Source organism: Raphanus sativus, chromosome 6 (assembly GCF_000801105.2).
Source record: "Raphanus sativus cultivar WK10039 chromosome 6, ASM80110v3, whole genome shotgun sequence".
Classification (NCBI taxonomy): Eukaryota; Viridiplantae; Streptophyta; class Magnoliopsida; order Brassicales; family Brassicaceae; genus Raphanus; species Raphanus sativus.
The window spans coordinates 24,820,696-24,835,719 of NC_079516.1; the positions used below are offsets into that span (position 1 = coordinate 24,820,696).

Below are 15,024 nucleotides of genomic sequence, written 5' to 3' on the forward strand. Positions count from 1 at the left end.
TCAGATGCATCTAAACTAAATTTGTGTTGATAATGCAACAATAACACAATGAAAAATCCTTGAGTTGTTACAAATCTTCTATCTAGTGTACATAGTTTGATAAATCTAACAATTAAGATCCCAACGATTATAATCCAAAGTGGCTTGCCAAAACCAAAACTGTAGTGTAGCACACACACTCACTCTCTGGTTCTTACTTAAATGTCCAGATCATCATCAGGGTCCTCATCAGAATCAGGATGCTCATCGTCTGAATCTCTGAAATATATAATCTCTCCACCTTTACCAGATGAAACCGCATCGGTCTGCAACTCTCCTGAAGACAGTAATGGTGTTGCCTCAGTCTTGCCGTCCGCAAGAGTTCTCCGCCCATCATAAATCTCTGTCGATTTTCCATGATCTGAAGAACATAACCACATTGAAAAAAAAAATTATCCACAGGATCTCAGACACTAATGAGCTTAAAATTATCTTGACTTTACTACCATATGTGATGTACTAACTCACCTTGGTGCTCAAAAGGAAGCACAACTTTTTCTTTCTCAACTCGTTCTTTCTCAGACAACTGTAGATTGAAATGAACCTGAACAAAGACGAACAAGTAACCTGAGACCATACAACTTAACAAAGAGATCAGAGACTAAGAAGGAAAGCAAAATAACTTGCCTTAGGCAAAAGGCTTTTGGTGGTTGCAATAACAGATTCAGCAGAGGAAATGGGTGAAAAGTTTATGCCCATTTGATCAACATGATACTCTTCAGACTGTAAGGCAAAGCGTTACAAGGGTTGTTAACTCAATACGATACTCATATAGGGCATAGAGAATGGAGCAAGAGGGAAACTCACCATTACTCTGACACGTCCCTTTCTAAGCTTAAAGCGGACATGGAACCGTCCTTTACCAAAATCTTGATGAACCAGGAAGAGGTTTTCCAAAGCATTCCTTTTCCCATGGGAAGATGGACACAAAGGCTCTAAGTTGGCTTTCATGGTGGATATATATTCAAGCGCATTAGTGACCTTCTCTTGGTGAAGGTCAGTGTTTAATGACCAAAACAAACTGGAAACTTGTTCTGCACCAACAAAGTTCAACCTAAGAATGGAATAAAAGCTAATAAAATGGTGCTCAGGTTAAAGTAGCAAAGAATGTGAATATACCGTGGCTTCGAAGATCTGTTAAAAGACCAGAAACTAATGGCATGGATGAATGTCTCAGCAGTTCATTCACCTGATTAAGAGTTTTAACCAAATATATCATCAATAAATCTCATGTCTAAAACTCCAAAGAGAGAATTTTATTACCGAATCTATAGCAACAGTGAAACGTGTCTTCCCATCCCCAACCATCACTACAGCAAAAGGAATCAACTTTAGTCTCATATAGTCCATTAAATTGAAAAGAAAAGATTCAAAAAAAGTAAAAGAACAACCTCTTCCTGCATCAATGATTGAAGAGAAAAGTCTCTTCAAGTCAGTAACACACTTGTGTAGCTTAACTAAACTTGAACCTTCAGTAACACCAGTGGAAGGTTGATCAATCCAGCCTAGTGGATCAGTGTAACAATCCAAAACACGAATCCTTCAAATCCAAAAACCAATTATTAGACAGCCTTAAACAAGTATCAAACAGATAGTACCTAAAGGAAACCAAATAAAAAAATCACCATTTAGAGGATGAAGAGACAAAGATTCCTTTTTGCTTCAAGAACTGCAAATAGAACGAAGGGCTCCGAGAGAATGTGATCAGCACGAGGCCCCTGCATTAGCACAACGACGATTTCATGATAATGAAGCAAAAGAGATTGAATTTAAGCAGGAATGGTGCTTTCGAGGATGTACTAACTCCGACTTCGACTTTCCGGCCAGGATTGATGAAGATAGATTTGCGAGGAGATAGCAGGAGACATCGAGTGCGAAAGGTGAAGCTACAGTTTCCTCTATGGTGAGAGCTGGCGCGAGCTCTCCTTCTTCTCCACCGTCTCTTAGCTTTCTGAATATCGAATCCGCCATTGCTGAGACTCTCTCCGGTCAAGAGAACTTCAAAAGCTAATGAGAAGAGAGCGGCGAGGGAGGGAGGGAGCAACCAAGCATCGATACTAAAAGGCTTTTGCGTTTTGTGAGATAGCCCAATGGGCTTATTAAGCATTGAAAGTGAAATATAACAACGTGCCTTTTCGGACGCCTAAACAAACGTCAACCAAAATAGGCTTTTAGGCGCTTTATAGGTAGCCCAATGGGCTTTCTTAAGCACTCGATGTCAAAGAAAACAACGTGTTGTTTCTTCACCATTTTATTTGCTGCTCAACGAAATCAAAAGAAGGTTTTAAAGGCCGGAGAAGTTGGGTAGTGGTCTGGATCCGCCGGCGAACAACAAGCACCGTCACATTAGTCCTCTTTTCATTTCGCTGGTACTTATTGTTCGTCTACATGGATCTCCGCTATTTTCTCATTTTGATTTTGATATCGGTTTGATTGGGGCGGGGCAGAAATAGATGTGTGGGGTTTGTTTTGCATTTGTACTCTTTTCTTAATATTGCACGGAAAGTGTTCGACGTATTTCCTGGTTAGCAGCTCATCGCTTGTTTCCACGTACTTTAGGTACTGTTCCTTGTGTGAGTGAGACGAAAGTTGCTGCCTTGTTATGTATATTAGATTTGATTCTAAGCATTAAGCACCCCTTTTGGCTCTTAAGACAAGTTAAGAGACTCTGTCTCTTTTAGACAGGTAACTCTTGTGGCAAGCAGAAAAACACGGGAAGATGGAAGCCAAGTTCTTTAGGTTCTTGAAGATTGTTGGAGTTGGATACAAAGCCAGAGCTGAGGAGGCAGGCCGTTTCTTATACCTTAAGCTGGGTTACAGTCACGAAGTCGAACTCGCGGTTCCTCCGGCTGTTCGTGTCTTCTGTTTCAAGAACAATGTGGTTTGCTGCACCGGGATCGACAAGGACAGGGTGCATCAGTTTGCTGCCACAGTCAGGAGTTGCAAACCTCCTGAAGTTTACAAGGGAAAAGGCATCATGTACATCGACGAAGTCGTCAAGAAGAAGGTTGGAAAGAAGTCGAAATAATCTTTCTTTTTCTTTCTCTATGCTTCTTTTGCATTTTGGTTTGCGGAGAACTTGGGTGTTAAGACTTGGGATTTGCTTGTTATAATAAGTTTTTTACTCTGATGTATGAAACATCATTTTGAGGTTAAGTCAGTTTTTATCAAACAAGATTAGAAGATTTTGTCTTGAAACTTTGATGTATGTTTTTAGAATCATTGTTTACACTATGTGGTAATAAATGGCCAGGCTCGATCTGGAATTTGATGTGTCTGCGAAGGTGAATCTTAGGTAGTTGAGGAACATAGAGACTAGTTGAGCATGTGAGGCAATGTCTTGAAGCAACCAATCGAATCCTTCTAACAAACCTTCACCTGTGTATGCGCTGCAACCCACGATCTTCCAGTGCCTGCTTTATCCATGGATTCTAAGTTTAACACCTGCACAAGCAAAGCGCTAAAACTCAGTTTTGCACAAAGTACAACGCAAACATATCTCACTTAACCCACTATTCCTCACTGAAACTAAGTAACGTAAACCTTTTTAAAAACAAAAAGACAAAGATTAACCCTAACACACATATCTAAGAGAAAGATTTAACGCTAAAACAAATATACGAAGATTAAACTCTTACTTTGCCAATCTCTTCCGGTGTAAGAGCACCTTGAATATCCTGCTTGTTTTTTTTGCTAGTATCAACAAAGATGACCCAGCAAGCCTTTGCCATTAAAACCACCAAGATCAGTATCCAAAACTCATTCCACCATTGTTACATGGATCATCATCATCATCATCTTCATCACAAACATTAACCAAGCATCACATTGCAAAGTTTCACACCTCTTCCTTCAAGAGATTGTCAAGCTCAATCTTGCAATCATCAAGCCTCCTGAGACCCAAACCAACCCATCAGTCTGCTCAAAGTAGTTCCTCCAGTAAGATCTAATAGTCTTTTTGCCCACCCACATCCCATATATTCAATGTATACCTACACACACACACACATTGCACATAACATGTTTGATGATCTATTCCTCAACCAAGAACATGAAACTCCAAGCAGTTTGAAAAAAAAAAGGGAGCAGGCTTTTGGTAAATTATGGTTTTGATATTGAACCCAAGAATAGGACTGATCACGCTTTTGTGTCTTGTCCGTTTATTTTCAGAATAATAGTAGTCTTCCCTGAGTTATCGAGTCCACTACAAACACAGCACCTAAGTTAGAGAAATGTACATTTAGATCAGAGGAGAGTTGCAAGATTGTGAATGTGACATACACCATGAGAGTACGCATCTCCTTCTCCTTCTTCTTGATTTTGCCAATGATAACAGTCCCATTTTTCTGTTAACTCAGAACAGAGCTTCAAATATTATTAGAATCAGAATGAGACTCGAGCACTATCCACGCGAATGTATGATTCCAGAAAGGTTCTTACCAGTCACGACGTCGACGTTTTCTTCCACCGGCGACAACGGAGAAGGGAATTTGCGACAGACTGTATGAGCCTTCTTTTAATTATATTAGGCCCATTTGTTATAAGAATGGGCCTTATTCTATAGTGGGTAGTTCCATTAACGACAAATGGCACAATAGATTAAGAGTTCGGCCTCAAAACTTAGGATATACTGTACATGCTGACATGCGAAATAAAATTGGACGGTAAGTTATCTAGGAAGTCAACCGGTCAAACTCATAAAAATATATTTAAACAATAAAAAGAAAAAGATAGCCGAACCCAATCGGATCTCGAACCTTTTGAGGGATGTTTTCTTAATCTTTTGCTTTGCTTTGTTTTGTTTTGTTTTGCTGTTGTTGGTTATTTGGCTGTCATTCTCTTTGTTTTTCCTTTATCTTGTTATTTGAATGTTGGATAAGGTATCAATATAGGACTGGACAAAATATATGTAAATTTTGATTTGATTCGTTATTTGTTTCGTTTCGATCTGCTCTGTTATATGTATATATACATGTATTTAAAGAATTTTATATAAATCTTATATAAATATTATATATTATATATAATATTTTATTTATTAAATTTATTATATCAGTTATTAGAATTTTAAAAAGTAAATAAATTTTTTGTAGTAAAATAATATTTAATATTATTTTAGATATATGGATTTTTATTTATTTTTATTTTATTATCCGGGTGCTATGGATCGAATTGGATCGGATACCTTATTAATTGAATAAACAATTTGGATCACGAATACTTTCAAAAGTCTGGATATTCGATCCGGTCCACCCCTAATCAAACTGATTCATGCAAGGATACTATATATATATATATATATATATATATATATATATATATATATATAGGACGGTACATCAAGTAGAAGTTTTAAATCTACCGTTAATTGCAGGACGTTGGTGCTTTACAGATAGTCCATGGAAAGTTGGTATAGTATTTTAGAAGGATTTAATAGTTTGATGGGAGCAAGAAATGAAATGCCAGAGCTAGTCTCCCCTTTCTTTATTCAAAAGTAGAAGCACTGATTTGAGTAATGAAATGTATGAGAAATTTGCGTCAGTTTCGGGGCATGTTTACAACGGATTGTTCTCAATTGGTGAAGAAGGTTTTAGAACCAGAAAAATGATCCGTTTTTACAAGTTATTTGGAAAATATTAAGACCATGCGAAAAGTTTTTCTCAACTTAGACATCATTCATGTATCACGAACGAAGAATTTGCGGACGGATAGTCTAGCACGAAATGTCAGGACACAACCGTCTTTCACAACGGATGCAGAGTTACCGAATCAATATGAGATTGTTTTAAGCCGATGACATATATATATATATATATATATATATATATAGTAGTACATTTAGTACACATGAGTTATATATTTTCATATTGTTTCAACTAAAACGTCCAGGTTCGTAATTCTTACATAGTTTAATCTTCTATTCAAGATTTTAACAATGCAACTCCAAAATATAAAGCTTAGTTTTGTTTTGTTTTGTGAAAGAACATAATATAATTATCTGTCAATTTTGATGGCAAAACAAAACAATTAGAGTGTTGGAGTAATCATAGTTTAGGTTTCTTGTTCCATGAAACAAAGTGCATGTGTTAGAGAGAAGTAAGAGAGGTACATCTCTGCTAATACCGCAGTCTTCTTGAACAAACAACTATCTCACCAATCACAATCCTGATTTTATTCTCTTTGTTCGCTTAAAGCCTGCCTCTTTAGCTCTATTGAATCTTTGATATTCTTTGGATCTTTATTTGATCATGTCATTTTCAGACTACTTAATTATATAATATGTCAGTCCATATTCTGGGGTATGCCACAAGAAAAGGAGAAATGGATGAAAACATTATGCGACAATTATTTTTGTTAAATCTATAGGATATTACAGAGTTATCCTTTTATATGCACACATCCAAATTTCAGTAGAACAAATTATATTCACCTTACGCTAAGCCATTTTGCTTTCAAGTTAAGTTTTTTTCTAGGCTTCTTGTTGATATATACTATTATTCTTATCTTGGCAAAAACATCATCTGCTTTAGGAGAGGAACAAACGAAGTATAACCCAAAATAGGGAAAAGAGAATAAAGAAAAAGAAATAGCATTAGCAATTGAGTGTTTGGTGTATCCAGTTGTTTTGTACCTTTCTGATTTTTGCTTTAAAAATATTTTGAGTTAGAGTTTGCTTCTTTGACTGATCAACTGAATCTCTCGCTCCCCAAGCCAAAGAAAGAACACAAGATGTTGCTTTTGATCATTGCCAAGAATTTCACTTCGCAATTCCCTTTATCTTTACACTTTTTTTTTCATTCCTAGCTTAAACAGTACTAATTCTCCTTGTTTCTAACATACAAAAGCTCATATATAGTCTTTATATTAAACAAGGCTCAGTATTTGGTTCTAGTTTCCAGTTCCGAGAGTAGAAAATGACACTTTTATAAAACGACAAACAAGTCTCGATATTGCTATTTTCAAGATGTGCAACTAGAGCATTTGAACATGGTTATTTTCTTAAAAATGTGATTATTTTCTTATATTTTATTGAAATAGTTTGGAATACATAAAATATACACATAATTATAAGAAATATGCAAATACCTTCAAATAACTTGACATTTCAGTGATTTTATAAATTAAATAACTATTACTATAGTTATACATGGTATTTCCAAAAAGATACTCCCTCCGTTTCATAATACTTGATGTTTTATCTTAGTGCACAAAGATTAAGAAAATTATATTTTTTTTAATAAATAATATTTTAAAGATATAATTTAAAATCAATTAACCAATAATAAAAAAACTGTGAAATCTAATTGGTTGAACATTTTCCAATAAAATTAAAGTAACCTTAAAATCTCAAAACTTCATCTAATTTGAAACAAAATTATCCTTCTAAAACATCATCTATTATGAAACGGAGGGAGTATAAAACTGTGTGCAAATGAGTCACATATTCGAGTTGGATTTGATTAAGAAATATATATTATAATAAACTATTCATCTTAAAACTTTAAAATGTCATTAGAATTAACTAAATTGGGTTTACAATTCAATACTGTTTTCCACCTTTTGTTTCCTGATCAACTGTGAAATTCATATAAGTACTAATTAGCTATATTTGAGCTCAAATGGTTGTAATCACTAAAATTAATTGAACATAATTTAATATAATGACCTTTCCAAAATATTGTCACATTTTCAGCTTTTATTGGATTAATTGCTTCCTAAAAAAATACATTTTTCAGCTCAAATAGTGATCTCAAATTTTAAAGGAACGGTTAATTCAACTAAGTTTTGTTCACCATAAATAATAAAAATAGAAAAATCGCAATTCTACAAATTTTTATTCCTGTAAGAATACAACCACTTGAACTCTTTCATTGGTTTAGATGTCTGCGGAAAGATTGAGTCGGATGATTAAAAAGAGCAATGAGTGAAAGGGGGAGGGGCTTCGTAATCGGAGAGAGACCAAATCCTTAGAAGACCGTGACACTGTCGTTCACGTGGGCCTCTTTTGACCAAACCTCCCAACACTAAAACTACAGATATACACTTCTCATTATCACTGCTTATTTACTGACATTGAATATTAAATATAGAAATCTTTAACCTCATCATTCAAATTCTACTGTATCTTGCTTAGGAATGATAAACTTTTTTATAGTTTGCTTTTGTCACTTTTATTTGAAACAAACATGTAAAGGAAACAACTCATTTCATGTATTTCATTTCATTTCATGTAATAGAACTTGTTTCCTAAGGCATTAGATAAAACTGAAATGACACAAAAGGATTTAGTTATTTTAATATTGATTTTAAAATTATCTGTTTGTGTTTGGGAAAAAAGTTCTACATAGTTATTCGGGGTGGGCACGGAGCGAATATCCGGAATTTTAAGGATATCCGTGATCCGATCCGTGCCTTACGAATATTCGATTTTTCGATCCGATCCGATCCGTAACTCTTCGGATATCCGGAACATCGGATATCCGCGAATATCCAAAATTTTCCGGATATCCGATTCGATCCGTAAAAAGTAATAAAAAATTAAAAAAATAAATAAAAATAAAAAAAAAGAAGAAAATCTGAAATAAAATAATAATATTTCATTATTATTTTTATAAAAAATTACATACTTTCAAAATTTTTAATAACTAAATAATTAATTTAGTGAATAAAAACATTATAAAACTTATATAAAGATATAAAAGTATGTATATTATATAATTTTATAAACATGTATACATATATATGTATATAACGGATCGGATCGGATATCCGTTTCTAAAAATATTAGTATTTGTGATTTGCTTCGTCTTTGACGGATATTGGATTTTAGTATTTGCTTCGATTCGTTAAGTTACGGATATTCGGATTTTTCGGATCGAATCGGAACGAATAACGGATCGAATCAAAATTTACGGATATTTTGCCCACCCCTAATAGTTATTCACGTTTCAGATGTTCTTCATTTATAAAAAAAATGAGTAGGCCCGACTCAACAGTTAGATGGGTATTGTGCCATATTAAATATTTAAACTTGTTATTGAAAAATGGTGAATAAATCTAAAAGTTAGATATTTAATTTGTAAGAAATTCAAAATGTAGAATTTATAACAATTAAGGAAACTTAATTAAAAATGTGGCACTAACTAGGTGCAAATATTTGGGTTCCCCCACAGTCAATCCACCCCAATCCACTCCTGAATCCGAATTAAGTGGAATATCAAATGACTAGAAAAAATTCGGGTTTGTCCTAGTTTCAAATATTTTGTCTAACATGGGGTTTGAGGTACCTCTTCCGGTTTTGCTCTCCGATGCTGGTGGCGGCCTAGCTCGTTTGGGATCACCACTGGTCCTCCTCTCTTGTCATCTTTTTCGTGTGTTCTTCTATGTCTTCGATTAATTATTGTCTTATATTCTATTTCTCTGATGGAAACAAATCGTGTAGACTTGTATAGTAGTGCCCTTCACCGTACCTTCTCCTATCAATCAATATCCGACCCAAAAATGGTCTACTTGTGTTCAGGGTCTCCTACCATCATCGCCTACTACACTATACTAGTATTTTAATTCCAAACCTAAGCACCCAAAACCTTATTATCTCACTCTTTTCTATGGTTTTGGGTATCATTTCTTTTGTCGGACAACAGTCGAATATCGTAAGAGATGGTTATTAACCACTGTTAATCTGTATGGATCAGATATTTCAATGTTGATGTTAAATCTAACTTCAATGTGTTCGTTTGAATACCAGTTCTATAATTTCTAGTAATTTTGTTTCTCCGGATATTTTCTCTCTTTTGCCAATCATATTATTTTTCATACTGTAGTATATTTTTTACCTTGTCATCGAATGTATTTCTGGTTGCATTTGTCTAAGCCCAGTAAACCTTTAATTTAATATAAAAAGATGGAGAATACACCACGAAAACTGGATACGCAGCTGCTATGGAGTTCAGGAACGAACAAGAAGACAGACACCTTCCACTGGGGCATATAAACTGGAACAAAAGCGTGTGGAATCTGAAGACTGCTCCCAAGGTCCAACTTCTCGTCTGGAAATCTCTCCGTGGCACCCTACCAGTCGGTGAAAAGCTATTAGCCCGACAGATAAATGTTGACCCATATGTAAACGATGCGGGGAACTTGAATCTATTAATCATCTCTTCTTTTACTGTGAATTTGCCCGGAAAGTTTGGGAAGCAGCTCCTTTCGGAAGGAGAATTGATATGAGGGGATTGATAGATTTGGAAACCGTTTGGAAGAGTTTACTGGAGAACCCATGCTTACCTCCGGTTGGACTTACAGAGTGACAACTAGCACAATGGATCATCTGGTCAATATGGACAGCCCGAAACAACTTGATCTTCAACAATAAACTATGTCTCCTGGAAGACGTGGTCACGAAGGCGGTGGTGACGGCAAAGGAATGGACTAACGTGCAGGTCAAGGAGAGGATCAAACCGACACCCTTTCAAAAGCCTCTGGTAACACCATCTGGCTCTATTGTGGTACACACTGACACAGCATGGAATGAAACAAATAGGAACGCAAGACTGGACTGGATTGTCAAGAAAACAGAGGAAACTCTGCATTTTCAAGGATCAACCAGACTCGTTATTTCACCGCTTATAGCGGAAGCTTTAGCAATGAGAGATGCAGTAAGGAAATGTGAGGAGCTGGGAGTCCAGCAAGTCGTCTTCAACTCGGACTCAACACAAGTGATCAAAGCTTTGAACTCAAAGTCGGAACCTCCAGAAATCTATGGAATTGTTTCTGATATTCGATTGTCGTGTAATGCTTTTGTTTTTTCTGCGTTTCGCTGGATCCCTCGAGATAAAAACTATGAGGCTGATATTTTGGCAAAACAGGCTTTATGCCTTGTAGGGATTGGCTCAGCCACATAACTCTAAGCTTCTTAATGAAAATCTTGTTACATAAAAAATATAAAAATTTAGTGTTAAATAAATCTCAGTTCAAAAAAAAAAATAGTGTTAAAGAAAATTAAGTAGGGTATTAGTGAAATATAATCCAACATCGATGATGGTTGAAAAAAAATAGTGAAATAACATAGAAAGAATCATTTACGCATTTTAATTGCTTTTGAGTTATAAGTTGATGCTAAAATTAAAACTTAACAGTTTGTACGCCATAAATGAGAATGTTAAACAAAACTGCATGTTAAAACATGTATCTAGTTTTGAATATAGAACTGAGATAAAAAATTCCACTACTTAACACATCATGTTACTGTTGCATATTGGCCGCGTGGAAAACAGAGTTACGAATAATTTGTTTTCCGTACCCAAAAAGGCAAGGAACTCGATTAGAAAAATAGTGAGTTAATTAAAGCATTTGAGAATATCCATTGTGGAAGTGTTGCTTTCTTTAGGTAAAGTAACATATATGTAATCTTCACTACAATAGATTCGATCATATCAATCCCTTTTGTCGTTAAGTTCCCAAAGGGTCTATATATATGTAGCAATGTCTCAGTTTGTACCTTATAACTTACTCCCAAAGCAACCACCAAACAACACACACATCTCTATTTATCTCATTTTCTCTCACTCTAGACCTCAATTTCATGATGGGATACCAAACAAACCCTAACTTCTCCATGTTTTTTTCCTTGGAAAACGACGAGCAAAACAATCAAGATTATGATTCTTATAACAATATCTCTTCATCAACTTCTGTTGATTGCACTCTTTCACTTGGAACACCATCCACTCGTCTCGACGACCACCGTAGATTTTCTTCCGCTAGTTCTAACATTTCCGGCGATTACTTCTATCACGGAGGAAACGCTAAAACAACGTCATACAAGAAAGGCGGTGGTGATCACAACTTACCTCGCCGCTGTGCTAGCTGCGACACAACTTCTACTCCTTTATGGAGAAACGGACCAAAAGGACCCAAGGTAATTTAATAATAACATATTGGAATAAAAGCAAAACTGTCTTGGGCCTTGGCTATTCAAAACTTTAAAAGTATTCGTCACATCATAAATCGTCTCTTACTTAGTTTGTTTTTAATATATTTAGAATAGCTAGGTTGTCTTCAGTTTATAGCTAAAATAATTGGGTTCATAACTTAACTATAAAGATGTTATTAAGCTATCATTTATTATTTTAATCTCGACTTAATAACATATTTATTTTATCTAGTATGACTATGTTAATTAAATAAACATATACCATATACATTTCACTAATATTTTGGACGTGACAAATGATTTAATCTGGCGCATGCAGTCGTTATGCAATGCGTGTGGAATCCGATTCAAGAAGGAAGAGAGGCGTGCAACCGCCAGAAACTCAATAACCTCCGGTGGTGGTTCATCCGCGGCAGAAATTCCGGCAGGTGGAAACTATTACACTCATCAGCATCATCACTATGCTTCGTCGTCGCCGTCGTGGGCTCATCAGAACACACAAAGGGTTCAGTACTTCTCGCCGGCGCCGGAGATGGAATATCCGTTCGTTGATGACGCCACGGCTGCCTCATTTCTTTCCTGGAACTGATGTTACGTATAGCGAGAGAAGAAGATGATGATGAAAGGTCTTACCATAGATTATCACCCAAAGTAAATCAGTCTTGGTCAAATTCATTTTATTTTGTTTTTATATATGTCCTACCTCGACTCATCTCGACTCTATCAAGTTGTGTTTTCTTTTCATGAATTTTTGAAAGTTATATATATATATATATATATATATATATATATATATATATATATATATATATATATATATATATACGTACCGTTTTCTTTTCTTTTCTTTTCCTTTCTTTTCTTTTATTTTCTTTTCATAATGTTTCCACTTGCTGGCTTTGACCGTTTAGTATACGATATATCTCAAGATCCTCATCTTTAGATTGTCTTTTATCGTTTAACAATTTTCAATGCAACCTGAGGAGTGAGCGATAGCTTGTTTCCTAGCAGTTTTATGGATGTTAAATTTAATCACAGATAAATTTTACATCGACTTTTTAAAGATTTGTTTTTATTTTATATTTATCGTCATTTTTCATTACTAATGTAGAGAAGACAAGAAACGGAAAAATTATAAAAGTTTCAACTAACATTGTAATGAATTTTTTTTTTTGTCAAAATTATAGTGAAATTTATAATACAACTAAAATCGTTGGTCGAAATAATTCGAATCATAACATTTAAGATGTATTAGATCATATAGATCTACATGGCAATATTCAAAATGCGTTTCATTTTAAAAACGGCTGCTGTTTTTAATGTTTGCAACTTTGGATGCGCTTCTCGAGTCTATATTGTCAAGTAATTTCAAGTTAAAAATAGTCTGGACGAGGTATGTAGCTTCTGGAACGTAATTGGGAACAAAAGTAAGAAGACCAGAAAAGGACTCGAGGAATGGTCGTTCCAAAGAGAGGACCAGCTGTGTATGCAATTGCAGAGGAGAAGTTGAATAAATTCTCAATTAAAAAATTGGCTTATCCTTGCCAAAACTGATCGATCAAACCATCCTGCCCAAAATCTAATTTTTCTTTTTTTTTTGTAAACAGGCTTTCATTTGATTAAAATAATTAAGAAGAAAAATATTACACCATAAGACCATGTTTGTGGACAATACCCAATTTAATACAAAATACTAAAATTTGGTGTATCTGAATTTTGGTAGAACTGATCCAATAAATCTTGTGACCCAAAAGAGGCTTAGTACAAAGAAGATGAATCGGTGGTTGGTAACCTACATTGCACGGAAGCTTCATCGGATGTCCGCTTCCCATTTCGGAACCGGAATCAGAGTCGGAATTTTGTGGAAGCTTACGGAATCTCGCTTCCAAAACGTTCCCAAAGTATTCTCTTTAAAAACACAGTGGAAGCTTACGATTCCGTTTTGGAATCACGCTTCCATTTTATTTTAAAACTTATTGTCATAATTCATAAAAATATAAAATCATAGTTTTTAGTTTATATAAAATCTAAATTTTAATAGTATTGGATTAAAGAGAATAGAAATATACAAATATTAAAACTAATACTATAAATTTTCTTTATGCATTGAAGTTTTTATTAAAGATATAACACATATTCAAATATATTATGTCAATAAATTTATGAAGTTTTTAAAGTAATTAATATCATAATTTATTTTAAACTTAATTTATGTGTGTTTTTATAATTTTAATATGAAATCATTTCAAAATTATTATAAAATAATAAATTCTTTATTTTAAATTTAAATCATATGATTTTAAGTTCTAAATTATATAAAAATTATATTTATATATGGATATATGCTTCCAACACGTACCCGCTTCCTAAATTTTTAAAAAACTTCGCTTCTACGTTTTCATACGGTTCCGCTTTCACGTACCCGCTTCCGTTTCTATGTAACGTAGTTGGTAACTGATTGTTAGTCGTTGTCAAACAGCGAGTTAATAAAAAATGCAGTAATAGATTTGAGTTAGGTAGTTGCAAACCATCGTTGCATCATCTTATATGAAAGAGGGGCTCACATGTCTTTGAAGCTCAGGATCTTGTTCCTGATTTGATGATCGATTGCAGAGTACATTACATCGCCAGATTGGAATGAGCGTGCATATATCCTACTGTTTAGTCATTCCAAAACTAGTAGAGGGTAGCTTGTTAAGCGAGGAGAGAGAGAGAGAGTAGTCTACCAGATTTATCTCCAGCCAGAGATTCCATTTGTGTCGTCGTCTGGTTCCATGACCTGGAAGGGGTCAAGCGGCCGAGAGGAGATTAAAGACCATATATCAAAGCTGAAACAACAATAGAAGAATAGGTGGCTGCGTGACTCTGCCTGTGAGTTCCAGATAACACAAGTTGGATCTACTGATACACTAAAATTTGGATCTTACTACTGTCATGTTAACACTTTAACACTTGTTGTTGTTTAGATTCAATCTTATAAGACCAGTTTACACTTTATTTCTATGGGATCAATATCAAGCTAAAGTAATCGATGATTTAAAACTAAAAAAACG

At 34.7% G+C, this 15,024-nt stretch overlaps 3 protein-coding genes and 1 long non-coding RNA gene across 9 annotated transcripts; 2 read left to right on the forward strand and 2 right to left on the reverse strand.

Annotated features, from left to right (window-relative positions):
* Nucleotides 1-5: 5 nt before the first annotated feature.
* On the reverse strand, nt 6-2,075 carry LOC108807045 (elongator complex protein 5). The gene is made up of 9 exons (XM_018579281.2): nt 1,844-2,075; nt 1,665-1,757; nt 1,431-1,579; nt 1,303-1,349; nt 1,159-1,228; nt 847-1,073; nt 667-762; nt 508-583; nt 6-400 (listed from the first exon to the last, which is right to left on the reverse strand). The coding sequence occupies exons 1-9, from the start codon at nt 2,008-2,010 to the stop codon at nt 198-200; spliced, it is 1,128 nt and encodes a 375-aa protein (XP_018434783.1). The 5' UTR covers nt 2,011-2,075; the 3' UTR covers nt 6-197.
* Nucleotides 2,076-2,282: 207 nt separating this feature from the next.
* LOC108806910 (60S ribosomal protein L6, mitochondrial) lies at nt 2,283-3,224 on the forward strand. Of its 4 annotated transcripts, none has more exons than XM_056987798.1 (2): nt 2,283-2,417; nt 2,721-3,224. In XM_056987798.1, exon 2 carries the CDS (start codon nt 2,759-2,761, stop codon nt 3,065-3,067), a length of 309 nt encoding a protein of 102 aa, XP_056843778.1. In that variant the 5' UTR covers nt 2,283-2,417; nt 2,721-2,758; the 3' UTR covers nt 3,068-3,224. The 4 variants fall into 4 exon arrangements, with proteins under 4 accessions (XP_056843778.1, XP_056843779.1, XP_018434625.1 ...); XM_056987799.1 differs by having other exon boundaries at nt 2,725-3,224; XM_018579123.2 differs by having other exon boundaries at nt 2,283-2,408.
* Nucleotides 3,225-3,309: 85 nt separating this feature from the next.
* On the reverse strand, nt 3,310-4,523 carry LOC108806912 (uncharacterized). 3 transcript variants are annotated; one of them, XR_001942613.2, is made up of 4 exons: nt 4,480-4,523; nt 4,321-4,385; nt 3,678-4,243; nt 3,310-3,483 (listed from the first exon to the last, which is right to left on the reverse strand). It is a non-coding gene; the product is annotated as an uncharacterized LOC108806912 (long non-coding RNA). The 3 variants fall into 3 exon arrangements; XR_008935067.1 differs by having other exon boundaries at nt 4,321-4,404; nt 4,480-4,521; XR_008935066.1 differs by having other exon boundaries at nt 3,678-4,404; nt 4,480-4,521.
* Nucleotides 4,524-11,538: 7,015 nt separating this feature from the next.
* Nucleotides 11,539-12,742, forward strand: LOC108809232 (GATA transcription factor 20). Its single transcript, XM_018581376.2, has 2 exons — nt 11,539-11,956; nt 12,291-12,742. The coding sequence occupies exons 1-2, from the start codon at nt 11,621-11,623 to the stop codon at nt 12,558-12,560; spliced, it is 606 nt and encodes a 201-aa protein (XP_018436878.1). The 5' UTR covers nt 11,539-11,620; the 3' UTR covers nt 12,561-12,742.
* The last annotated feature ends 2,282 nt before the right edge of the window (nt 12,743-15,024 follow it).

What these genes read in the sequence shown, in the direction of transcription:
- LOC108807045 (XM_018579281.2), bottom strand. Translation starts at nt 2,010, where the DNA reads ATGGCGGATTCGATATTCAGAAAGCTAAGAGACGGTGGAGAAGAAGGA. An exon ending in AGGGACGTGTCAGAGTAATG is followed by an intron (nt 763 to 846) that starts GTGAGTTTCCCT and finishes TTTGCCTTACAG; the next exon opens with TCTGAAGAGTATCATGTTGA. An exon ending in CCAAAAGCCTTTTGCCTAAG is followed by an intron (nt 584 to 666) that starts GCAAGTTATTTT and finishes GTCTTTGTTCAG; the next exon opens with GTTCATTTCAATCTACAGTT.
- LOC108806910 (XM_056987798.1), top strand. Translation starts at nt 2,759, where the DNA reads ATGGAAGCCAAGTTCTTTAGGTTCTTGAAGATTGTTGGAGTTGGATAC.
- LOC108809232 (XM_018581376.2), top strand. Translation starts at nt 11,621, where the DNA reads ATGATGGGATACCAAACAAACCCTAACTTCTCCATGTTTTTTTCCTTG. An exon ending in ACGGACCAAAAGGACCCAAG is followed by an intron (nt 11,957 to 12,290) that starts GTAATTTAATAA and finishes TGGCGCATGCAG; the next exon opens with TCGTTATGCAATGCGTGTGG.